This window comes from Aquarana catesbeiana, linkage group LG09 (assembly GCF_042186555.1).
Source record: "Aquarana catesbeiana isolate 2022-GZ linkage group LG09, ASM4218655v1, whole genome shotgun sequence".
Classification (NCBI taxonomy): domain Eukaryota; kingdom Metazoa; phylum Chordata; class Amphibia; order Anura; family Ranidae; genus Aquarana; species Aquarana catesbeiana.
Window position 1 is genome coordinate 235666247 of NC_133332.1, and position 27563 is coordinate 235693809.

Genomic DNA, 27563 nt, shown 5'->3' on the forward strand with positions numbered 1-27563 from the left:
TGTTGACGATGCCTTCATAGAGCCGTTGTGCTCTGCATGCATGTTCAAAGTATTCATTTAGGGAGTTTTTAATACAGTCCTCATCAGGAACTCCAGCATTCAAATTTTAGCACCTATGAAGGAAGATTTTTCTGGCCCCCAAAAGTGTTGGATACTATATTTCTACTGGTTGTTAGACCACCACCACAGATGAACCGATCATTTGGCACACCGTTTCTCCTGTTTGCATAATTGACACATTTATGTGGGACCATACCCCTCTTTATGTTTTTTGGGCAGCCTAGATTCACCTGACAAAGACCACTATGATTTGTATTTGAAGAAAGCTTAGCATCGAATCCAGCGCCTCTGTTGCATGGTCTTAAATGTTTAGTTGTCACTGATACATGAGGTGAGGCCTGTACTGGTGACAACTGGAAAAGCTGACATTTCCCATCACCTGGGGATATTTTTTTTTTCACTTCATCTTTAATCGGTTTACCTAGTGGGGAAACCAGCAAAAAAAAATGGGGTTTAAACCCTTCTCAAACCCTATATAAAAGAAAATAAAGTGTTACCTGGCCTTCTATTCTTTACCCAATTACATTTTTCATTAAATAGTTCTTGTGCTATGTTAGAAATTCCACCTCTTGCATTGTCAAGGCACATAAAATGGAAGGTCCTGTCTGCACAGCCCTCCATCAATATACATGCAAACTCTGTGATCACCCTACCTCTGAATAACAGCTGCCGAGTCATTCTCTCGCTTCCGTCTCTTCCTCTCGGCATAGCCTCGGAAGGCCCTGAGAAACCGGTTTGTGTCATTAACTAGCCCAGTAAATAGGATACAAGCCAAAACAGTAGTACACTGGGTGAGTGGACGCACCGTGAAAGGAGACAACACTGAGGCAAACCAAAGCTTTTGAACACACACAGGCAGAGAAATGAACACAACACAGACTAACACTGGTCACACACCACCCAACTAAGCAGGTGCTGCGATTTATTCAAGAGTCACTTGGCAACAATTGGGCCATGTAGAATAAAAAAAAAAAGAGTATCTGGTCAGTCTCTGGTGACCAACAGGTAATAGTTCCCTTTGCTATGAAGCAGAAGGAAAGGAGATTTCAAGAAATGAACCTCTTCAATCCATCAGCCAAAGTAGAGGAAGACCTGTGAATCTTTTGTGACTAGACAGATATCTTTCTGCCCATCAGCCACATTTCTGTTGTTTTGAGGCACAGCCAGACCAAAATATAAGGAGCAAGGAGCTATGAATACCAAAAAACAGAGCAGACAAGGTGGTCTACGTAAAATCAGATAACTCCAGGGCTAGGAGATGACTATTTGGTTTTGTGGTAGTAATGGACTTTCTCTAATGGCCTGTTATCCTTTCTTTCTGCTACTATACCCAGGTTGCAGATTACATGCATTGTTTACTTTGTATGTAATGTGGACCTGCAGAAACCCCTGGGATCACAGATGGGTAGGGCCTAGCTTTAGAACGTGGAGCTAGGCATGACGGAGGAGGTGCTTGCAGTGATGCCTTAACAAGGCAGTAAGCAGGAACAGTCCTGTGTAACTTGTAACTGCAGAGGCCATAATCTCTATCTCAATTGAAAAGAAAACATGGTATTGGTGACCTCCTTGTGAAAATTCTAGTTGCCCAGTTATCTATGTGTTTATCATCTAATTACTCTGAGTCAGTGACCCAGGACAAGCATGCAGCTAGTGAAGCCAAAAGAAAACTATTGACCTGCATACTTGCTCCAGATCTCCAATAGGTAAGCAGATGGAGGTTCTAATCTTCCCTTACTCTAATGTGTAAACTGTATTAGGGCCAGCGTGGACAGACTTTTGTTCACTTCTAACACCATTCATGTCTATGGGAATACAAAAGCAGATCCAATTCAGTTCAACTTCATCTGCAATGAATTCTGAATGATCTTAAAAGCATCTCAAAACTGATGTCAAAATATGCTGCATTTGTCCATCAAAGCCAGTTGACACTTGCTTTTCCCAACCCTATAGTTCCAGCAGACTTTAGACTGAAATCAGTATTGCGGCATCTTCCCTAAACCGAAGAGAGTTTACTAGGGGTGTCCATACATATTGGATAATACCCTGGCCGCTCCATAATTCACATTTTACAGCCCCTCTTCTCAGGTCCAAATCAGTGTTCTCTGGGAATAAAGGGTTTGGACAGGTTGAAATGCTCGATCTCCGTTATTTCCAAAATAAGAAGGAGCTGAGACCCTTCATATGATCCCACATCCTAATAACCATAACAGAACACCTAATACATACAGAAAACTTCTGCTGGTAAGATTGTCAAATGGTTGGATCTTGCTTACATTTATAAGCATTCTCTGATGTCTTTGGCCAGCATCATCTAACCAGCAGACAAGGATGTCCACAGGTTCTAGCTTGTCATGACAGTTTGGCATTCTCTGAACACCAAAATGAAGCCATCCCATGGAGTGGGAGAAGCCAAGCTCTTTACACCAAATCTAAAAATAGAGGCAATATTGTAACGTCAATTCATTTATAAAGCTTAGCGGGAGATACAAGTTATCATGTTAGAATATCACCATGCAAGGTCACTTTTCACTATTCTGGAGGCAGTATGTAACTATATTCTTACTAATTAGGGTTGTTATGGTGGGACAGGTAGCATACAGACTGATAGGTAGCCAGGGGGGAGCTAATAATTGACAAGTAGAAAAAACTTGCTTACTGTTCTACATTATTTATTTTCTTTATATTACAAGCAGAATTATTTATATAGGAGGCTGCAAAGTTGGTATGGTAGAATGGCTGTACTGACAGCCTAAAGCAACCAGTTATATTACCATATATTCCCAAGTTATGTCTTTCCAAGCCAAAAGATACATAGAGCGGAATAAGTGTTCATTAATGCTTATTATTGCTTATTTGAAGATGGTAACCTTACTTGTATTAAACAAGTCCGTCCTAGAGAACACTGCTTCCCCACCCTCCCCTCTCATTCTTTTAAACATTTCCATCGTTTCATAAGGTATGACAGCTGTATACATCAACACGGGTGACAGATCAACATAAACATAGCGTGCAGTTCTGTGATAAACCAAATGTGCATGCATAGGGGGCTGTGGGGATGGAGGCAAACAATAGGTTTCACAATGTAGTCTACCATGCACTTTTATTCAAGCAAATACTTACGAAATACTGTTCACATTGAGAGGAAGAGGAGGAGAGAAAAGGTGACATTTAGTTACCCAAATGTCATGTTTGACAGACTGTGAAATGTATCTTTGTATAGTCAGTATCGAAGGAGAACAACATGCTTAAAAAAGAACTCTAGGCAGAAAAATTCTAGTATAAATCCTTAAGCATTGTAACATTTACTTTTTAAATATAGCTAGTATAAATAACTGAACATGTTTTTTAGATTAGCTTCCTCTGATGCCTTGCACAGCAGAACTAAAGCTTGCCATACACCCATAGCTCACAGGCTGAACAAAATAAATCTAAACCTTTTTGGATGCAGGCGCTGCTCAAGCGTCAATTTTCTGTCCGGCTCCTTCAATTTTTCAAGCAATGGATGTCGGGCAGGAGGGTGCAAGCATGACCCAACACTAATTGCAATTCAGCCAGTCATGTATGGGCAGCTCTCTCAATCATCATTGACCCATTTAATTCATATGCTGCTTGCATTAGTAAATAGATAGGAAAGTAGATCAAATTGTTTTAAACTTTTTTTCTTTTTTTTTTCTTTACATTTCTTCAGTTACTTCCTCGTTTCCAGGCCTAGGCAAATAATGTCATACATCCCAGAAGTCTTCAGGGGAGGAGGAGGGGTTTTCTCAGCTAAGCACACCCTCATGCATGCATGTGCTAAGGGCAGATGAATTGAAGGTAAATGATGCATGAATCATCTGCCCTTACATAAGATGGCTACAGCCAGAAATGGCTAGGGGCTGTTTATCAAAGTACTTTTTTTTTTTTAGCAAAATAAAGCATGGAGACATGGGTGGATGAGTGAGTTTGCTTTGAATATTAAAAAAGGAAATAAATAGTGTAGAATAGGGATAAGAATGATACGTGCTTCAGACATAGATGATATGTGAATAAAAGTTCATATATTTCTTCATGTAAAGCCAGCAGGTGAGCGGTAAGCATCTCTATGTAGGTGGCATGGAACTCAATTGGTTAGCCATCAATGTCAGGGCCCATAGCACCAGGCAAATGTGGAAATGGCAGGCTGGACCTCAGTAAGGGTAAGAGGAACCTCTAGTATGAGACCAGAAGAGTTCATAAAGTTTAAATTTGTTTTACTCTTTAAAAGTAGCTTTTCTTTTGGTTCACGTCATGAGGTGGCCAAGCACTTCTTCATAACTTGATGAGGTAATGTAATATTGCTGTAAAAATGTACAAAGAACTCAAGTAACTTTTTTCTCCCATAGGACCCTTCCTGCAGCAAATATTTTGTGTCTTCATCCATCCTTGTCAAGGTATCATATTAGGAGGCTGCCTTGTCTGTGCAGAAAGATGCTGACTAGAGCAGGTTTGTTTCCCGTTTTAAGGCTGGTCTCATTCTGTCAAGATCCATATATCTCTACTTATATAAAACTACCATGTCAGCTCAATGGTTCAAACACAGGTGTGTTTTAAATAATGGTGCCGGCTGACGATGGCCGAGGGCATCTTCCCGACGATGTCAAAAGTATCTTTGACGTTTCAGCACAGCGGATCATCCTGCAAATAGTAACTCTTCATGCCTACAATCCAAAGCTGTCGGCAAAACCTGTACTTAAAATTCTTGTTGTTTCTGCATTGGAATTCATGTATCAAAGAAGCCGTATTTAGGTTTAAATTTTAGATCATAAATATTCATGCTCTAAAAGGGCAACTAAATACCTGACTGAATCCAACATATATAATGACTATTAAAGCAGTTTACTCTGCTGGACTACTTAAAGCAGAATTCCATTAAAAGATAAAAAAAAACAAAACAAAAAATAATAATTTAAGCATCCAAGGTGCTTAAAAATGCAGCTTTTGCCTCCATACTCTCCTCCTATCCAGCGCTGTCCTCCTCAGACTCAATGCGCAGTTCATTCTGCCCTATCATCATTTAGAGCATCAAAAGCATGCCAACCTGACCTAAATGGGTGACTAAACCCCTCTTATGCAAAGTACCTATAGCATTATACTGTTAGAGCTGCCTTTTATGCACAGGACTGTTCACCACATACTACAGCTCTGCCTTGCTATTTTGGCAGCCACTCTCACCAGCAGCCTGATCTGAAATTGTATTAGGGTGCAGAGGATACATAGAAAGGACTTAAACTCCAAAATAAACAAACACGCAGCATCTGAGTCAGAAATGCTGGCAGAGAGATCTCATTATTGGAGCAACCAAGACAATAAAAAGTCAGTGGCTGATATTCTGGTGTTGTGAGCTACAAGTCCTCAAATTAGCAAACAAGGACACCTTTTATGACCATTATGAGGGTCATTTAACACATTTCTACCTGGAGTTCCTCTTTACTTAAGGAGTGTACCTGTAATTATGTAACAGAACACAGTAATGTTTAAAGAACTTGTATTAGAATTAGGTTTGTGTGCGTGGTGGGGTATCTGAGGGGACATTGGATAGCTGTACTTACGCTTGCATAGTTGTGGTGGCCGTCTGAAAGGTGAAGAGATTTTCCTTAGGAAACCAAGTCCGTATAGGAACATCATCTGTGAAAAGAGGCAGATACAGTGAACAAACCTGCCAATACCTTCCAAGTCCAAGTGCCATCTTTATACATTTTGGTTGTTTAGTAACGAATGATTGAACTCTGGAAAACTTATTTTTGGATAATTGCCATGTACCAATAAATCACTTATAATGATGATACCTAAAACTGTAAGTATTTCATTCAGCCCCAATGGTACAGTAAAGGCGGGTACACACGGGTCGAATGTCGGGAGACATCGGCCAGGTAAAAAAAAAAAAAAAAACGGGCAACATTTGGCCCGTGTGTAAATCGGTCTGTCGGACATGCATGCTGGAAAACCAGCAGCCGACCGACTCCCGATCAGCACTCTGTAGCCAATGACAAAGAGCGCTGATCGGAGTGTTCTGGTGGGGGCTGTCCCCCTGTAAGAACACAACAGCTCAGCGGGGGGAGATCGCCGCACAAACCTCACATGGTACTAGAGCAGTCAGGTGCGTGTAAAGGCAGGTGTCCCAATATTTTTGGTAATATAGTTTATATTCTCTGAATACTGTTCTTTGAGTTGGAGTAGACCACGTTTGAGTCTATTAAGGAGGGAAAAATGAAGGACAGTTTAAATCTGGTTTGGAGCTTTAAGAAATTACTTATAACTTTATTATTATTACATCCGTGTTTTTGCATGTTAAAGGCAGCAAGGAGCCTGGGATAGATGCATTTAGGAATTCCTTCTCTGCATCACAAGCAGGGGTTCCTGGGTCACCAAGAAAAGTGGGCAAGGCCCAAACACAGCTCTAACTCCAAGAAGAGGTACCAATTATAAGACGGGCAAGTCACCGTGTGCAACTCTAAGTAATGCATTTGTAACAAACCATATTGTGAAAAAGGTCTATTTGTAACATTACACAGTGAAGGCCTTTGTCTCTCACTCACCAGACACTCTGTCGATACTGTACATGCGTTCCAGCTTTTTCCTACGCCAACCGGATTCGTTGGCTTGGTGCTGCTCCAGATCAAACGAGTGTTGGGCTGGCACCGTAAGCTTGGCACAGTTCGGGCACTCCTTGGAATTCTGCCGGCTGCCTGACCAGCTTTTACAAGGCCTAGTGATATTGTGGGCACTGCCTGAGTTTTGCAGGGGTTGGTGATGATGACTGTAATGATGGGAGTGATGGTGCTCTCTCTCGTCTTGGCCTGGCTTCATCACCACCAGCTCCATGCTATCGCTCTCGTGGTCGGACAACATGGGCCTTTCTCCAGAGATGGTATAAACACGAGGTTTGGGGCCCTCGCTCGGCACCTTCTCTGCGCGTTCCTCAGAAAAACTTCGTTCTAGCTTGCTGTCAGATATGGCTGAAAGACGACGTTTGTTCTGAGACCCTTGGAGCATTTCCGGGGAATCCTCCTGCACAAGGAGATGGTCTGAAGGAAATTAAAAATACAAATGATTAAAGATGACTTTGTAAATCTACATATGTCTATTTTTTTCTTCTTTTAAAAGACCTTGCATTAGGATTGTTAAAAAATACATGAAGCTGAACTCCTGGTAAACCGATAAATACACAGCTGAAATTAATAAATGTTAACATCCCTGCAAAAAAGTTTGTAATGCTAGACCAGCTCCATGACCTTACTTTTCTATGACCGTTAAGTAAGGCAGCTTGGTCACCAATCTGACCACTGCTTACTAAGACAATGAAGGAGCATCAGCAGACTGATGAGGTCATCACTCTGCTCTCTTTCTATCAGTAAATTAGATTGAAAGAATTATACAATCCATTGGTGCCCGATTGGCTCATTGTGTTATCCCTCCCTCTCCCAGTCCTGCTGTGCAAGGGTTGAGAGTAAACTAATAATACTGTCAGTTTTGGGTATACAATTCCTTGTATCAGGTATACAGTTCAGAATATATTTTGTAAACTGCTGTATTCCAATCACCTTTGAAACCTTCCTAACCCCCCTTTGCTTTGTTATTTAATCTTATTTTTGGAATGTATGTGTAACTTCACAATACAGCGATCTCTGAAGGGTAAGAGGAGAAAAAGACAGTCATATATCTTCAGATGTAACCAAGAGTCATGCTTTGAATAGTAACTCCTAAATATATGCCTTATCTAGTTCACTGCATGGCAGCATATGAATCGTATTGATTTATTGCAACCCTAAAAAGGGACTGACGTAAAGGATAAGAGAAAGAAAGGAAAGAAAAAGAGGAAGGAAAACTTGGGAAGGCATTTATATTAGTTTTAAATCTATTTCCATTCTATGTATTTTATGGTAATGACTAAATTGATTCTTTACTTTTTAGTCAGAAAATATGAAATGCGGCACGTGAACAATTTGTATTCTCCTTTTTAGCCAGCAGGTGGCGCTTGAATTTTCACATTATTTTTCCTTGCTTTCATTGTCTGTTTAGCAGAAAAAATGATTGGGTTTAAAGAACTCAATAGTGCAAGCTGAAATTTACACACAACTGAATCAGAGGAATTACACCTTTCCCCTTGATTGTCCCCTAAAGCAGCTCCCTATAATGTTTCAGTTAGAGACAGATAGTTTGAAGGCAAACAGCTTCTACTGTGTTCTCCAACAGAAAACTTAGTGCCCTGGGAATCCTAAGTCGCGGGTGTACCTTGTAATAAATGTGTATTTGCAAACAAAGATTAAAGCAGGCACATTCAGCTCATAACAATTTGAGAATTAACAATTTTAAATCTATAGCATTAGGTTAAAAAAATGTCTAAGACTTAAAGAGATATGCAGGGAAAAGTGACAGTGGCTCTGCAAAGGGCATCCCGGGATACTCTTAAGGCCCTATGCAAATCTCGTGCTAGCAGGAACTAGCATTCCTGCTCGTGATTTTTGAAGCATGATTTACATAAGTTTACGCGTGTCCCACATAGGGCACCCTATTTACATGAATGGGCTGCCCTATGCATGTTTGTTGCCCAAAAGAAGCCACTGCTCCTTTTGGGTGACAAGTTTTGCACGTTTTTGCCACGATACTATCACACGACAATCAAAGCAAAATTGCAGTGCATTTGGGGTGCCATTAAGAATAATGGCACCCAAATGTGCGTCGCACATTTTGCCATGATTTGGAATCATGGGCAGAATCATGGCGATTCTACGCCCACGTTTCCAAATCGCCTAATGTGAATGGAGTTTTATACTTGCCTTACCTGCTATCCCTCCTTGTCCTCTGCAGTTGGTGCTGAAATGGCGGTAGCAGCGACCAGGGGGAGCAGTGACGTCACTGTTAATGTGATAATGCTCTGGCGTACTGAATAGCTGATAGCCCTTGGCACTGATGCAGGGAAGCATGGCATATGCTCCCTAATAAAAGGAAATGCACAAATTGCCATTGCTGATCTTGTTTGTAAAGTACTAGGTTCCTGGCTAGTATTGGTACCAGAACAGGTATACTTGATACTCAACCTTTTGCAATACTCTGTACAGCAAAGCTCAACCTGGGAGATAAGAGAGGCGGACAGTACTTGGAACCAATCCGGTCCAGCTACATGCACATGTGCCCCAATCACAGGCTGGGGAAAGGGAAGAGACCAACCTGCATTTCTCTAACTGTAGTTGGGGAAAGTCAGGTCACTAGCCTGGTTGTGATGCCTGGATAGCAAAGTAGACCTCAAGACTGGATAGACAGAAATACAAATCCTCTGGCAGGTAAAACCTCTCCTGTGTACTGTTTGTATTTCCATTGTGTGTTTAGCGGTTTTCTTGGAGTTCACATCTAACTAATAGTATATTTATCTAAGCTTTGTGATATCCTACAAACAATACTGTTGTATTTTCAAAATGTCAAAGCCAGGATAACTTGTAATTACAGTTGCTGTACTCTGTGATGATAGCATTGCTCAGAATTTTTAATTAGGAGACGAGCATTGGTCTAATAATAGGTGGCACCAATCATGCCGGCACTGCTGTGCTCTCCAAGCAGAAAGCACAACACAATGATTTAATGAATGTTTATGGAGGCACCCAGTGTAGATGCGTTTTGATGTATACATTTATATATCCTTGCCACTTTTTCCTCTGCAGAAAGCAGTCACCCATTCACATCAGTCCTGCCCCTGAAAAAAAAGCTAAAGCTGGGCATAATCGGACCGATTCTTCATGAGACTTGAGCCGTGGGTGGTCTTTTTGGCACTCTCCCACCCAACATCCTTCGATCTGAAAACTGAAGGAGCTGTGTGGGAACCTCTTGACCGAATGGCAGCTGCCTCCAATCAGATGAAGTTCAGCTTTCAGCTGTCAGAATACAATAGCCGCTCCATCCACATTATTTGCGTGGATGGGGGAATCCATAGAGGCTTTTATTTTAAGACAGAAATGGCTTATTGAAGCTTTAAGTATTCTATAAAACAGTAATGTTTTAGAACAATAAATGGCTCACTAAGCAATAACACATTTTTCTGGTTGGCATTATATAATCTTCAGATCAGCTACTAGTAAGTGGCAGTGTAGCTTTTATTTCTGCGCTGCTCTCTTCCATGCCCTTTCATTTGGAGCCAGTTTCTTGGTGTCAGCAGCCAAGAGGTCAGCCGCTTGCAGTGGTACTATATGACAGTGCAGGAAAGCTGAATAAACATGATCCTTGTAGCAGTATTTCAAGTTGGTGCGGAGTTAATTAAAACTCGCGTAGCAATAATTAAAACCAGCTTAGGTGCAATCTCCGCTCACAGCTTTCAGTGCTCTGTAGCATAATAGAGAAGGAAAGGAGCATCCGTAACCAGTACACAAGGGAACATTCACATCGGAGGAGGGGGGGGGGTTTATATGCCACATTTACATCTCTTCGACATACTTTGCAACATACTTTGCACAACTGCATCATTCCCTGTGCCAGGGAGCTTACAATCTAACATCAGAGGCATACAAACTGATGCATGCATTTTAGAACCTGGTTATACAAGTACAAAGTAATTTGAACCCAAGACCTGCTAGGATAAAGCTGAATTCCAGACAAAGATAAGAGGCAAATGAATGCAGCTCTGTAATCAATGATACATCATCAAGGCTTCATTTAGACACACAGAATTCAAGTGCCAAAAAATTCACGGTTCACTCGTATTTTTGCTGCCCGCCAACCACCCACACTTAAAGAGGAGTTCCAGCCTTGGGAAAAATAATAACTAAAAGTCAGCAGCTACAAATACTGTAGCTGCTGGCTTTTAATATAAGGACACTTACCTGTCCAGGGAGCCCGCGATGTCAGCACCCCAAGTCGATCCGTCTATTCGCTTCAGGTGCAGGCACCAGCATCTTCACTAAGGGAAACAGGAAGTGAAGAGCCTGTTTCCTACTGTACATGCGTGAGTCGCGCTGTGCTTTCTGAATGGTCCTGCTGTCTTCTGGGACCTGTGTGTCAGCGGAGGGGAAGGAGGAGGGGCCAGAAGTTTTGTAGATTGCCACACAATGATTGCAGCGATCATACCTGGAAGTGGGAGCGGATACCTGGTTTTACCAGGTATCCGCTCCCCCCCCAAAAGGGGCCAAATGTGGCAGGAAGAAAACAATTGGAGCTTCCCCTTTTGGGTGGAGCTCCGCTTTAAAATGTTACTAAACCCACAACAGTAAAATCAGTGTGTATATGCATTAACGCATGCTTGTTAGACTCACTGTGGAACCTAAGGGGTTAATCCTCTGCATTGTGTAAAAAGGCTGTTTTCTCTGATCCTCCCCTGCTTCCACAGTCCCAAAAGCATCACCTGATAGAACAGAGCCTTGGGGGACAAGCTGAACATGCTCAGTTTGGTGTGTATTGCTATAAAGCTTTTTTTTTTCTTGGAAGAGTGCATGTGATCAGCACAAGGCCAGTCAGCACTGTCAAGACAGAGGGTCAGGGGTCCTGCAGCCTCATAGGTGAGTCCGGGGAGAACGAAAACTCCTCTTACAAGCTTTAACCAGACACTGATAGAAGTCACAATACTGCTCTAACTGCTGATGAGAAAGGGTATTTAGCGGTTTATATTTACTAAAACTATTGCATTTCCATGTTCTGTGTACTGTAGGAGACCAGATATAGTGAATGCAGGGTCCTGGGATTAGTAACACTTTAAGACCCCTTTCACACTGAAGACGTTTTTCAGGCGCTTTAGCGCTAAAAATAGCGCCTGAAAAATGCCTTATCTGCAGTCCCAGTATGAAAGGCCGAGTGCTTTCACACTGGGGCGGTGCGCTTGCAGGACGTCAAAAAAAAGTCCTGCAAGCAGCATCTTTGGAGCGGTTTGTGAGCGATGTATACACCACTCCTCCACCGCCCATGACCATTGGAATGGATGGGCAGCGTTGCCGAAGTGCCTGCATAGCGATTCGGCAGAGGCACTACACGGGAGCTTTCAACCCCCTCTAGGGGGTTAAAAGCGCCCTCTCCCGGCCCAGGAGCAGCGCCAAAGCGCAGCTATAACAGTAACAGTAATACTAGCTATAACACTAATACTAGCGGCGCTTTACCGATACCCAGAATAAACCAGATTTCAAAGAAAACTGCTAACTGTGCAGTTGAAGTACGTCTATGGTCACTGGTTTACCTGTGACCATAGACGTACTTCATAGACGTATTACCAGTTCTGTGCAGCTACTCTTGTGATCCAGACACAAGGGTGAAAGCACTATTCCCTGGTTTGGCTTTGCAGCTTCTTCTGTCACCTCTCTGCCTTTAGACAATCAGCACAGAGGTGATCTAGGAAGCCATAAAGCTGAGCCACTTTTGAGTAATAGGTTAGGAGCACCTAGTACAACAAACTTAGGTCTGGCTTGAAATGTTTAAAATATTTGTTAGGAACATCTGATCCAGCCAACACGTTTCAGTGAAAAGGACTCCCCCTCTTCAGGGCTTGAATGTGCATTGTTACAGGTGAAACATTTAAAAAGTGTGGGTTGGCATGCCAGCCAAACAAGTATCATTTTCAGAAAGAAGCAATGTAATATTTCAGTCATGGGAGGGTTACTGTTAGGCGAAATGTGATCATAGACCCCCTGCTGAGATGCCAGGGGAACTGACAGATGCTGTGTAATCTGACAGTATGGCCAATGGTAAAGTGGAAATAAATCTTGTAGTTCTGTATTGTAACTGCCCTCACCATTTTGCTTTACTGTGTACCTGCGGTAAGGTTACATAACCTGCCGCAAGGCTGTCGAAGATTCCTACACTTTTCTGTGTTAAAAATCTTTTTCTCTTTCACGCAATGTTTGTCCAAAAGAGCCATGAAAATCCTTCAAAGCGTCACAATAAGATTTTCAGCTTCTTTTCTCCTCTCTCTGACACACAGCTGGTGAATGGTAAGAGAAATGTAAATTCTCAGCTGGAGGACCAGTCTACCCAAAAATCAAGTCTTGTTTTATGCTACAACTTCCTCCGGGATACAGAAACATAACAATATGGCCATATCACCTGGGCGCATATCTTTTTTTTTTTTTTTTTCTGCCCAAATCTCTAGCAATCTCTGCAATTTTTTTTTTATCTCAGTAATCATTAGGTATTATCTAGATCCTCACGGAATTAAAGCTGGACTCCGGTCTATACAACTATTGTCTACATACAAGAGGCATGTGTATTATTATATAAATCTCGTATATCTTCCAGATCTGTGCAGTAATCCAGCACTCGTGTACTATATCTCTGTGCTGGAGTTCCCTATAATAAAGACCGGTCAAGGCTGATATCTCTCCTTGTGCAAGGTGACCGGTCTTGTATCCACCCCCTCCTGTAGTTTTCTGTAGGCAGCCTGTATTGGGTGGAACCTGCTGGGTCCCTCCCACAGCTCTGCTCTCAGCACAGACTATGTACCAGATGATTTGAGTTTGGAAATGCATTTGGTGCAAACACATTGGATTTGCTGTATACACTTTGTGGCTATTGAGTAAGGCATATACTGTAAATGAAAAAAATTGTGCCTGCAGTTCAACTTTAAATGTAAAGCCAACATTTTTCTTTTTTCTAGTTTTGGATGGGTAAAAGGGTAAGAACTCTTTTCAGATTTTTACTGCTGTGATGTGCACACTAGGGAGATCTACTCACTATTACGGGTGCAGCGTGGAGGGGAGACAATGGGCTGGTGCAATAAAACCCAGTGGGAAAGCTACCCAGCCTGTTACACTCACAGTTCCAATGGTGTGACCGGAGCAAATTCCAGCCGGAATGACAGCATCTGTTAAGGGGGTGCAGAATGAGGCCTGGCTGTCTAGTTCCCAACCAGCAGAGAGATTGCGACCCTACACTTACCCTCCTCATCAGGAACCTTTTCCAAATGCTAGCCCTGACCCTAACAGATGGGGTATCTGTACCTACTCACTCGCAAAAAGCATGCCAACCTCGGGAGACAGTGCCTTAGATAGGCTCTGGTTGATCCATGATGGCTGCTTGTGCTCGAGTCACATGGGGCGACAGCTTCCAATGGGATTGCTTCTCCTGTGACCCAGGAAAGCTAGTTCCCCCTGGCTTCCTCTCCAACAACAGCGCTGCTGTGGCCAGCGCCCCCTGCTGTGGAGAACATGGACTTCACCTGCCTACATGCTGTCTATTGTCCCTAGTACACACTGTTATGGGAAATTCAAAATTTATGAGCAGTCACAAGAACAGACGAGGAAAAAAAAAAATCTTCAAATAGACACATTGCTCTGATGACAGCTGTCCAAGAAGGAAATTCCTCTCTGTAGGCCTTTCTTTCATTCCCTGATGCATTTCAGGGACAAGAAATTAAAGGAAATCTGCCCAAAGTCTACTCTATCCAAAACCAAAAAAAGCTTAGGTTTTACATTCGCTTTTAAAAATCTCTTTCCTAAGGTCTAGGTTTGTAAATCTGGCATGTTTAGCTAGAATGGAACTTTTTCCAATTTTCCGTTCTCGGGAAGCAACACGTAGAGACGCCAAAATAATTAATTACCTTTAGACATCTTGCCGGTCAGTCATTGTCACTCAAGGTCACAGCAACAATGCACAAAGAGATCCCAAAACACTTTTTTATAATTATAACCGGGAAACAAAGACATCGGTGTAACATTAGACCCGACTATTAAAACATTACGGGACGTGAACAATGGGACATTTTAGGTAGGATCTTGCCTTGGATCCAAAGAACAGGATGTGAAAATAGCAGGTTTTAAGCGGTTGTATACACTTGGACATACTAATGCTTCCCTATTTGGCCTGTAATAAAAAGGGTTTTTGTTCGAGTCTCCTCTCGCTGAGTCTCTGCGGCACACAGAACGCCGTAAGGAACACAAAATTGCAAGTTTGCATCCTGGACGTACACAGAGCCTTTTGTGTGCTCTACAGAATGAGCCAAGGCCAGGAGCAAATTAACTTTTGTAAAGCCTAATTACTCGTTTCAATCAGCAAAGAGAGCATGTTGCAGGGACGGAACCCTGCTGGGGAGCTGGATAATGAGATAAACAGATCAATGTAATTAGTTCCAATAAATGCTTTTTTTTTTTTTTTTTTTTTAATGTACAGATGTTCCCTGTTGGAGTATTGCATGCTGTACGAGCGGGCAAGAGGGCTTGGCAGGCAGTGCCTTTCCAGAACCAGAATGAGCAGCTGCTCTGCCATTTTACATAGATGCTCCCTGAGTTCTTTTTTGCAATTTTTGGGTTTTTGAGGACAACCTTGAACTTTTTCAGCATGTTCACAATACAGTGGGAGACATTCATGAAAACCACAAAAAGGAAAAGACAATGGTAATCAACCATGGAGCCAGTAATATTGTTACTGTTGTTAAAGTATAACTAAAGGCAAAACTTTTTTTTTTTTTTTTAAAGTTTAGACAGAGTAGAGATCTTAAAATAGGCACAGTAGCTCTGGTGACCTTGGGGACAACCAGAGATTTCCCTCACTTTGAAAGGATTGCTTTTCACTTTCGGTTTTGGCTTTAGGACAGGTGAAGGAAAATCTCCCCAATGGGACACATACAACAAAAACATTTTAAAACAATTGCACTAAAATCCACTTCACACCTTTAATTTTCAAACATTGAGGAGGGTGTATGGCCTACGGCATGGGTGCTCAACCTATGGCCCTCCAGCTGTTGCGGAACTACAAGTCCCATGAGTCATTGCAAGGCTGACAGTTACAAGCATGACTCTCAAAGGATGAGGCATGATGGTACTTGTAGTTCTGTTGGAGGGCCACAAGTTGAGCACCCATGGCCTATGGAGACACTGTGTAAATCCAAAGTAGACAAAAGCATCAGCACTCCAAAAATGACAGATCTCGCATAGCTTTGTGCAGCAAATAAGTGTACAACCACTAATGTTTTGAAGTCATTATGGTCCCCTTTGTCACAGTGACAGGGATTATTGTTAGAAATTCTGTATATAGCCCTACAGAACAGACAGTGCACAGTCCACATGGGCTTTGCTGCTTAACTGCAGACAGGAAACAGGAACTTTATTCAGGGAAAAGGCATAGAGTTTATCACAGAGCAGATACAAACTTATAAACACTGCCATCTACTGGTTGAAAAATATGTCTCTATCAAATACCTATGTACAGTATTTGTTGCACAAAATACCCTGTATTCCAACAGTTATAACCCTCTCTTACTGTATATAAAAGGAAAAAAAATGCATAATTCGACTTTAAAAGGAAAAGCCAGTGTGTGAGTGAAGAGGTTCAGACTTCCACACAGGCCTTGGCCTAGGGCAGCAGGGCTACCAGATGTAGCACATCCACATCACGTTATCTGTGTATAATTAAAGGATGCAGACTGCCACCTTGGCTACCAGAACTACCCAGCCAGATCCTCCTTGTTGCTGTCCCCGTGTAGTCCATACATATTTGATGGCTGAACAGTGTTTACTATGTACCTTACAGTTCACCAACTCTGGCTCTGTACACCTGGAAGAGAGCTACAGCTTGCCCACCTCTCCTAGTTCTTAGTTCTAAATGAAATGACAAAGTGGGCAAGTTTCAGGCATATCCACCCCAGACTCTGCTTGCATTGAGTAGCTATGACATCCGATCTTGTTCGTGCAATACCAAGCCTGATATTGACAGGGGTTGCAGCATAAAATAGTGGACTGGGGGCAGAGGGTACAGAGCACATATTTTAGCTTATTATATTAGTATTTTTATATGGCCTCAAGAGGAAACCTGCACTGGGAAATATGAAGGCTGCCACCAGTCTGGTTTAAAGGATAAGTTCACCTTTTGTAACATGTTACACCCATATTATGGGTGTAACATGTTACAGATACGTCAGCTCCCGATCCTCTGTTCTGACAGCTAGTGGGGGATCCCCCCCCCCCCCAACTAGCTGTAAAAATTTTCAAAAAACACGGCCGTGTGGGGCTCTGCCCACCCACCTGTGTCATCCATTCATGGTGTTCTGTGAATGGGAACAATATAAGGTCCTTTGCGGTTATCAGCTTGTAGTTCTCAATGAACTACCAGGGCACTGTTGATCGCTGTTAATCCTCTCACTGTGTAAATGCCTGGTTGTATCTGAGGTACAGCCAGATAGATCTACAGACAGTATGCAGGACCATTGCATTACACCAATGATCTGCTGATTGCTGGTGCAACGCTTTACAGGTCCATTGCAAAAAAAAAAAAAATGTGCATTTATTATTATTTTTTTTGTAAAGGTGAACTTATCCTTTAAAGTTGAATTCCAGACAAAAGTCTAAAAACAGAGTAAATACATATATAAGAACTGTTTTACCTGCAAAAGGATTTGTATTCCTGTCCATCCAGTCCTGAGAATTTTGACAGCTCTACCACATAGCACCACCCAGGAGACCTGTTTTATTTTCTCTGCTGCAGTAAAGTAATATCTGACCCTCCTTTAGATGAAATTGTACAGTGAAAGGCAGCCCAATAAAAAGCTCATCTCTCTGTCATGTTGCTCTCCCCTCCTATAAGCATGCTCCTTGTTAGCACATGAGCGCTGCGGCACAATCGACTGGCTTCCTGTACTGCTTCTCCTTCTTCCAGCCTAAGCTCTGCTATACAGGGATTGAAAGAGGCTGATACCAAGTCACATTCAGGTACTTACACTGCTTGCATTAAAATGAAAAATAATCATAATGATGTATTAATGAATACAGAGCTGTATTGACTCTTGAAATAAGTTTGGCTTTACATGCTTTGGCTATCAATAAGTAGGCTAAGAGTAAAACCGAACACTAAAACAGCATTAATTAATGACTTCATAAATAGTACAATACACCATCATTACATTAATTTTTTAATGCACATACACTGATATTTTTCTTTACACTTTTACCAGTTCACTGATGGCCGCCCTTTTATTAGTACTTGGAAAGAAGAAGAAAGAGGTTTCTTACCTGAGCCGTTCCGGCTGTCGGGATGGGTCTGGGACAGATATTCTCCGAAAGCCCTCGCTGCTCTGCCATGGGGAGAAAAGGAATGGGTTAGTGTAAAAATAAAATCTTAAATTATTATTATTATTATATTTTTTAAAGAAAAAAACAGCCAGCTCTGAAAAATCACTGATCTGGAAAAAGTATCTACAAATCAGCTGCCATATCAACTGATGTGCATGTGCTAATTCTGGGTCAATGACTTACTAAGCAGTGAAACAAAGACATAAGCTGCGAATCTCAAAAAACAAATCAGAAACAGCAGCCAATAACACATTTCCATGCTCACTGGCTCCATTTAAAGTGAAACTCCAACTACCCTCTTTTTTTTTGGTTTTGGATGAAGTGGAGAAGGGTTAGAGTCTCTTGCAGGTTTTGATTGCCATCTCTGCATCCCTACTGGGGAAACAGACAACAATAAAAACCTGTACAGCAAAAGAAGTAATAGAACTTTTGGCTAAGTTTTTATTGCGAACCTTGTGAAAACCACGCCTCCCACTTTTAGTACTGGTGTCACAGGGACAGGAAGTGAAAGGAAACAAGACACTACATACAATACAATGAAAGTGTCAAATGAGCATCCAGGAGTCTCTAAGTTTTTTAATAATAAAATTGATTCAAAGAAAAAAAAATACATTGCATTTAAAGGCCCAACACAACCCCCCTTCATCAGGGCTTAAGAATGTTTAGCTCCTTTGTTGCATTCACTAAAACTGGCTTAATCTGCCCTCCTAAAACTGTTACATGCAGATAGTCCATTTAAGCATATTAAAAATTCTTGAGCCCTGATGAAGGGGGGAGTGTTTGGCTCCTGAAACGCATTGTTTTTTTTTTCTGCCATGAATCAATTTTATTCTTAAAAACCTTGGATTCTTGGATGTTTGTTCAGTGCAGTCATTGGATTGTATATGCACTATATTGTCAAAAGTATTGGGACACCTGCCTGTTACACACACATGAACTTTAATGGAATCCCAGTCTTAGTCCGTAGGGTTCAATATCGAGTTGGCCCACCCTTTGCAGCTATAACAGCTTCAAATCTTCTAGGAAGGCTGTCCACAAGGTTTAGGAGTGTGTCTATGGGAATGTTTGACTATTCTTCCAGAAGCACATTTGTGTGGTCAGGCACTGATGTTGGACAAGAAGGCCTGGCTTGCAGTCTTCACTAATAATTCATCCCAAAGGTGTTCTATTGGGTTGAGGTCAGGACTCTGTGCAGGACAGTGAAGTTCCTCCACCCCAAACTCACTCATCCATGTCTTTATGAACCTTGCTTTGTGCACTGGTCCAAATCATTAGGTGGAGGGGGGATTATGGTGTGGAGTTGTATTTCAGGGGTTGGGCTTGGCCCCTTAGTTCCAGGGAAGGGAACTCTTAAGGCGTCAGCATACCAAGACTTTTAGGACAATTTCATGCTCCCAACTTTGTGGGAACAGTTTGGAGATGGCCTCTTCCTGTTACAATATGACTGCGCACCAGTGCACAAAGCAAAGTCTGTAAAGACATGGATGAGCGAGTTTAGGGTGGATGAACTTGACTGGACTGCACAGAGTCCTGAATTCAAAAATGTGCTTCTGGAAGAATGGTCAAACATTCCCATAGACACAATCCTAAACCTTGTGGGCAGCCTTCCCAGAAGAGTTGACGCTGTTATAGCTGCCTCAATATTGAACCCTACGGACTAAGATTGGGATGCCATTAATGTTCATGTAAAGGCAGGCGTCCCAATACTTTTGACAATATAGTGTATGTGGACTCTAAACTCTGGGTTCTTTCCCTGTCCCTGAGGGTGATTCCTGTTTTGTGTAGTGCTGCTGAACCAGAGCCAGTGTGCCCAGCAAATTTCATTGATTCTTAGTAAATCTGAATCCAGCTCCCCATTTGTTCTTGTGTTGAGAAACAGGAAACTGACAGATGTAGTAGAGAGGCTTTATTAAGAAGAAAGAGTTCTGGCAAGGTTGTGTAAAATTGCTGTGTTCAAGGATTTTGCCTCGATAACAATATGATGCAGGTAGAATACAGATTCAATGCAAATCATATCCCGAAGTCTAACATTTCAATCTTGAATAATTTAGCAGTACTTTGATATATATCGTATCAATACTTGGCCAACACACTTCCCAAACACGGCACAAAGGCAGGGGCAGATGTATTGCACAGGTCACTCCGCCTCTCCATCAATATTTCTGACATTTATTGCACTAGTTAAACCAATACCATTCTATTAAATGAAGCTTGTAAACTATCTGCCCATTAAACACTGGTGGTAACCACAAAGCCGGCCAACATTGCAGGGAAGCTTTTAATCTGTTGTCTGTATTTAGCATTCCGGTGAAAGCTTTCATACGTTTTTTTTTAACGCGGTTATAATGGTCACCACGCTACGAAGTCATAAATCTTGACTACGGCAAGCGTTTGCTACACGTGTACAGATCATGGATCATGGATAAAACTCTTCCTTTGTAATATAAATCCTTTCTTATTTTCCACCTATAAATCTGCTAACGCCATCATTCCATTGCCGAGCAAGCTGATACCCCCTATCCTGCCTAAATAACAGGAAAAATTGGGGCAAACAGCTGTATAGAATAAGCCATGGGTCCCGCTATGATCCACTCAATGGTTTCTTTCATTTTACAGGTCTTTGATCTCTCACAGACATAGACTAAATCTCCTGGGTTAAGCTTGAAGTAAGGAAAGCTGAGGAGACTGCTAATAATAAATAGATACCCAGTATCAGGGTGGATAAAAATCTTTTTTTTAAATCAGATTTGTTTGGATTTTTAGCTAATTTATTTTAATAAAATACTTTTGGCGTAAAAATCTATTTAAAGTTTTCTATTTAAGCTGCAATAATAATTTAGTTTATTGAGCATGAAATGGAGCTTAGTTATGTAGCATGAGGCTGTATATTCTGAAATATTTACATTTTTGGTAAACTCATTCAATGAATCCAAGCTGAGATAACATGCACTGCATTGATGCATTCACACAGTAACCATGAGATAAAACAAAGTTTAGGAATATTCCTTTATCCCATGGTTTTGCAACTCTATGTACACTACAAACTGTATGATTGAATTGGTTCTGATATCGCTGTTTTACTAACATGACAGCTTATTATTCTAAATAGATAACCTTCATTTTGTTTTGCAAATATTAAAGATTCTAACTACCAGAAAAGAATAAGTCCTTACATTTAAAGAGCACCAGTCATTTCATATCCATCATGGCAGCGCCTCTTAGTGGGCATCCACTCACCTGCTGCTGCCACGTCCCTCACTTTGTTGTGTCACCTCCGCATCACCAGGCGTCCCATTAAAGTGAATGGGACGGTTGGTCAGTCAACAGCGGGTCAGAGGAGGAGCCACTGCGAGACAGAGATGACAGATGCCCTTTAAAAATTGTGATTTAAATCGAGTTGATTTTAAACCAAGCCTTTTTACTAGTGATTTTAAATCATGATTTAAAATCGTTCTTTAAATCAGCCTGATTTAAATCAAATCCACCCTGCCCAGTATGTAATGGGCAGGGTGGATTCTTGTTCATTTAAGTAGTATGTTGGTAGTTTTGGTACTTTTTTGCATTGTTCAAAAAAAAAAAAATTATATACACAACATTAAATAGTTATACACCATCAGCCATAACTTTATGACCACTGACAAATAACATTGATTGTCTTGTTACAATGGCATCAGAAAGGCAGTGGGATATATTAGGCATCAATTGAACATGTCGGCCATGAAGTTGATGAGTTCAAAGCAAGAAAAAAATGGGCATCGCAGTTTGTTGTATATGGGGCTGTCTAGCCGCAGACTGGTCAGGGTGCCCATGCTGACCCGTGTCCACAGCCAAAAGCACCTACAATGGTCACGTGACCATCAGAGCTGGACCATGGAGCAATGGAAGAAGATGGCCTGGGTGCATGTGTGTCGCTTACCTGGGGAAGAGATGGCAAGCCAGCAGAGGCAGTGTGATACATTTCAAGAATAGTTAGAGAAACATGAGTTTGAGGTGTTGATTTGGCCTCCAAATTCTCCAGATCTCAATCCAGTTGAGCACTTCTGGGGTGTGCTGGAAAAACAAGTCTGATCCATGGAGGCCCCACCTTGCAACTTTCAGAGCTTAAAGGATCTGCTACTGATGGCTTGGTGCCAGATACCACCGCATACCTTCAGAGGTCTAGTGGAGTCCATGCCTCGACCAGTCAGGGCTGTTTTGGCGACAAAAAAAGGGAACCTCCTCAATATTAGATGGGTGGTCAAAAGGTTATGGCTGATTGGTGTGTATGCGACACTAAATGGAATACAGCAAGGAAAAACAAAGCTAGATGAGGATTTGGTAACTTTGGATAACTGTAAGCTTTACATTGCCACTCAATGCCAAAAAACAGCTGCAAAAGGCCTGTGATATGTAAAATTAGTTTCCATTTCAATACCGGGCACTTTCATCCCCTTCATGCCCAGGCCAATTATCAGCTTTTAGCACTCTGACACTTTGAATCACAATTGCGCGGTCATGCAACACTCTACCCGTATAAAAATGTTATCATTTTTTTTTAAACAGAGCTTTCTTTTGGTGGTATTTATTCATCACTGGTTTTTTTTTTTTGCTAAACAAACAAGACCGAAAATTTAGAAAAATAAAAGTGACTTTCTTGGTTTGTTTTAAAATTTTGCAAATAAATAATTGTTTGTTCTTCATTGATGGGCACTGATGAGAAGGCACTGATAGGTGGCACTGATGATCATTGCCCTGATTATCAGTGTAAACATTATGCTGACAGCCTTGCCAGTTATGGGCTCTCCTTTCCTCAGACACAGCGCATGAGAAAAGGACTGCCAATAACCAGCAAGTCTGTTTACATGTGAGCAGCTGTGATTGGACACAGCTGATCACATAGTAAAGGGTCGCTGTGACTGGTCCTTTACTGAGATCAGCTGTGTCTGAAGAACACAGCGGTTACGTTCCCCAGGGGACACGCAGAGGGCCATGGACACCCTCCCAGAAATAGCTGACTACACTGTAGCCGTCTTTTGGCTATAGCGCGGTCGGGAAGTGGGTATGCTTAGTACAGAATAAGCTTTGGTTAACTACAGTATACATATGGTACACTAATAAGGACGTAGTAGATTTCCAAAGGGTGTAAAATGAGCAGCCATCTATTTCAAGGGGATTAAGTTCTTGTTGGAAAAAGAAAGGTTGGCAAAACCCAGATTTGTTTCACTTTTTGAAGTCCCCCCTGTCCTTTGTACAGTCCACGTGATACACAAATTAATATTAAATCAATATAAAGATTCAGCAGTGTTTTGTATCGCACAAAACACAGAAAGGTTAAGGGTTCTTCAATCAGGGGATACGAAGGATAGGAGACCTATAGCACAGGAAGGAGATCTCTACAGTATGAGCTGTCAATCATTGGCATTCCTTACTACAATAGGTGGCGCTGACGAGATTTATAATGATAATAATAAATTATTTTCTAACATGTAACAATATCCAGAGTTGTAACTAAAGGTTGTAGTTAACTATGATCATTTTTTTTAACCAGGAAATTAAAGTGCCAGCCTTTGGGGTCACTAAGAAATTCTGTACCCAGGGGAGGCGTTAGTTTGCCTTTTTCTAGCGCTTATAAAAACTAAAAAAATGTTAACCCTTATAATATAGCACCAGAATTCTCCGTAAATAGACCCTTTCTATGAGCCAGCTTGTAGTTACGGTTCATTGTTCCTTCAATCCCCAAGCAGATTGATCTGTGGAGTATGAAGTGACCGTATTGCTGGCTGTCTGCAAGAGTCCTCGAGCCGCTAATGAGTGCTGTACAATGAGCGGGGGATGTAGGGGGCTGATTGTTTTAATAAGGATAATGATGTAGACATTAGATGCTGATTAGTCAGGCGGGTAAACTTGAGCCAAATTCCCCTCTCTGCAAGGGAACCCAATCCCAGCCTTTCTGGTCGTCACATAAACTGACTTGTTGGCTTGTCTTCCTCTTGTCCTTTCCATTGCTGAACACCCGTAATCATCTTGTTTTTCAGCCCACGCTGCATCTATAAAAATAACCCTTGCAAGAGCTGCTACCACCCACAGCTAGAGATTTTCTTGAGATGCCCCTGTGAACATTGATGCACACCCCCCCCCCAAAGAGGAATTTCATTTAGATGAAGGTCTTCTGTCATACACTCACTGGTCCTCATATAGTCAGAGGATGTGTCATCAAATTATATTGTGTAACACACAACCAGGGGACCAGAGCTAAGGGACAGAATTTTCCTATATCGGTTTATAAACCTAACTACATAATATGTTTCAATAACATTTCTATATATGTGTTTAATAAGAATTTCAGAGTGGTAGACATTAAAAAAAGAATGTGGTAGAGTAGACAATAATATTTCCCAATGCACAATGAACATTCTGTCCAGATATCCATAAAAAAGAACACCCTTATCTTGTTGTTCCTTCTGCATCACAGTGGCCTTTGTAATGCAGAAATGAATGGGTAAAGCTGGCCATAGATGGAGCAAACGTCAGCCAGTTCCCAGGCCGAAATTCACTCTGTAGGTGGCCACTCTTGGCACCCTCCTCAAAGGGGCCAGTCGGAAAAGTTGGGCAAAAAAGAAAAGTTGGGCAAACAGCACCTGCGTCCAATCAGAAGCAGTCAATGTTTAGGTATTTTGACAGGCAATAGGATAGTTTCACTGGGAGATTCATCCTTTCCTGCCACTTAGCGTGGATGGAGGAGTCGGTTACATTTTTTTTAGTTGTTTGATTTGTTTCGATCTGTGTGTATGGCCAGCTCCAGTTACAATCAGCTATACTATACGTAAGGTCATTTAACGTCTTAACAGCCAACAATATACTGTCTACATCCAGCATGTGAAACCCAAAAAACACTGGAAAAAAAAAAAAACACTCAATAAATCTTCAACGGCGATGTTAGAACTCCAGGCAGATATAAAAGACACAAATGACTGCAGCTCTGTAATAAATATTTATACATCATTAAAGTTATCTTAGGCAAGCAGTGCAAGGATCTAAATTTGGTTTAGTATCTGCCTCCTGCAACCTCTGTACAACAGAGCTCAGGGACAGAGAGGGAGAAGCAGCACAAAGAGGCAATTGGTTGTGCTACGGTGCAAGCAGCATGCTGATAGGAGGAGGAAGAGTGAAAAACAGCTTATCTATTAGCTTAATCCTTTTTACCGTCCAGTCGCTGTTAGACCAGTAGGTGTTAGGCTGGCCATATACAGTTCCAGTCCCAGCCAGTTCAGGAGGAACCGGCCGAGATCCCAACTGTTAATGGGCAGGCTGAATGTACCAAGCTGATTAACTGATCAACTTGGGTACAACCAGCCTGCCGGGTTATCTTGCTATTTATCACTAGCCGTTAGCAATAATCACTACCCCCCGGCGGGGGCGACTTTCCCTGCCTGCCTGAAAAGACAATTGCCGATTCCCCTGTCAACACCATCTGTGTTAATGGGGCAATTGAGCAAATTTCTTTCCTGCAACCTGTGGTTGCAGGAAGGAAATTTACACTGTGTATGGCCAGCCTTAGGCTGCCCATAGATAGGTCATTTTTTTTCAATCAGCCAGAAGGAACAGATGCAAAACAGATAAAGGAATCCTCCACACTGTTCTATTGAATGGAAATGTTCCAACATTTCCACTTGACAGAAGTTGATCATCAGCCATAAATGGATCAAAATTTGACTGGTCTCTGCTGGACTGTCCGAATTTTGATCCATCTATGGCCTGCTTTAAATGAACTGTAACAGATTAAAAAAAACGTCCTGTTAGACAGGACAGTGCTGTGCAAATATCAGGACTGGATGGACATAAATGCAACTCATTTGGCAGGTTAAACAGCTCCTACATGCATTTCATGTGCAGAGGCGTTGCTAGGGGGTGTCTATTGAAGCTATAGCCCCGAGTCTCTAGGGCAGGGGTCGGAACCTGGCCCACCACCCGGCCCGCGGACATTATCACAGGGCTGAATGGGGGCGGGAACCGCAGGAGTTAACTTTTTTCATTAAACAGCAGGTGATTGGTTGCAATCCTAGCAACCAATTACCAGCCTGTTAATGTGAAAAGTTAACTTAAGTATTTCCTGTCCTCCATCCAGGTCTATATATACATATATATATATATATATATATATATATATATATATACACACACACACACGTATATTCTCTACATGTGTATGCCCACCCAAGCGTATGACTTTCTTTACTTCGCTGCTATCGGCTCTAGCCCCGGATCTTTTGTAGACCTAGCAACGCCCCTGTTCATGTGTGTATTTCGCTTTTTTCCTAGTCGAAGCCAGTAAAATAAATAACACTTTAACATCATAAAAAACTGAGACTTGCAATCTCTTATCCCGTGCCATCAAATCTTGTTTGATGTATTTTTTTGCAGAATTATTTTAGCGAGTGACACTGTTATTAATTGGACAAATTACTGGCTCCTCGCCCAATTTAACCCTGGGAAAAGCAGGAGAAACAGAGCGTTCTGACTCGCTTGTCTACACCCTGGCTATTCCTCTCTTTGACAGCCAATGAAGTGGGTGCTGCAATGAGGCAACAAAAGGGTTACAATAGTTTCCCAGCTACCGTATATCTGCAGCCATTCACTGGTAGACCTCGCGGCGTCACTCCAATGCTGCTTCCCGTTAAAATATCAATTCTCAACAATTGTATAGTGTAGAACACAAACTAACTCTGAAATTGTGGTTACATTCTGGAAAATCTCAAACAACCAAGATGTGATTGCTCCGTCTTCTATAGGAAAGAGGAACATTCCCAACCCATGGAAATTCTCATAGCACTGCTTACCGCTCGTCATGTGGTCAAAATCCGAGCTACTTGGTCATACACAATCTATGTTAAAAAAAAATCTAAATTGAGATCAGCTCATCCTTCCTCTCAAGTACTTTAAAGGCTTAACAACCAGCACTGGAAGGAACATGGAACAGCATTTTCCCCAGGAAAGTTTTTTTTTTTTTTTTTTATACCTTTTATTACTGTATTTATCCATGCCAGCAGCCCTGAACACAAAGCATTATGTTGGCATTCTCAGAGCAGGTCTACTGTAATCGGCAGTCAAGGCGTCCATCACGAAAATGTTCTGGTTCCAGGGAAACCAATTTTGGATTTGAGATATGACTGCGATGGGTAACTCTAGGTGTAAGCGGCTGATTGTACCCTTCAGATGGCGATGTACTTACTCTAACATGGGACCAATAGATTCAAATTCTATTCTATCTATATACACTTTTTTGCCTTATCAGCTTGCAGCCACAACACTATCTCAGTGAGCTGCAGTGTAGAGGCCATAGGTGGCGCTGTTCACTCAGATTTGCAGCGTGATTGCTACTCATTTAACCCTTCTATGGACAATAACCTGTTTTCTGCAGGAAATAGAATTTTTAAAACTAGTATTTTATGGGAAGCTGTAAATCTGGAAAAAAAAATGCTGAGTACAAGAAATATATAGGCCTCCCTTTTATATATTATACAGATCATAATTAATATT

At 41.7% G+C, this 27563-nt stretch overlaps 1 protein-coding gene across 2 annotated transcripts in view; it reads right to left on the reverse strand.

The window, feature by feature from the left end:
* NSMF (NMDA receptor synaptonuclear signaling and neuronal migration factor) overlaps positions 1-27563 on the reverse strand; it is an 86808-nt gene that overhangs the window by 40749 nt on the left and 18496 nt on the right. The window contains exons 2-6 of one of the 2 annotated variants that reach the window (XM_073599985.1): positions 17988-18049; positions 6618-7106; positions 5631-5706; positions 3181-3186; positions 714-782 (exon numbers count right to left, since the gene is read on the reverse strand). In XM_073599985.1, the coding sequence (XP_073456086.1) occupies positions 714-782; positions 3181-3186; positions 5631-5706; positions 6618-7106; positions 17988-18049 (702 nt within the window). The remainder of the gene's footprint in view (positions 1-713; positions 783-3180; positions 3187-5630; positions 5707-6617; positions 7107-17987; positions 18050-27563) is intronic. The other variant, XM_073599984.1, reaches the window with a different exon arrangement.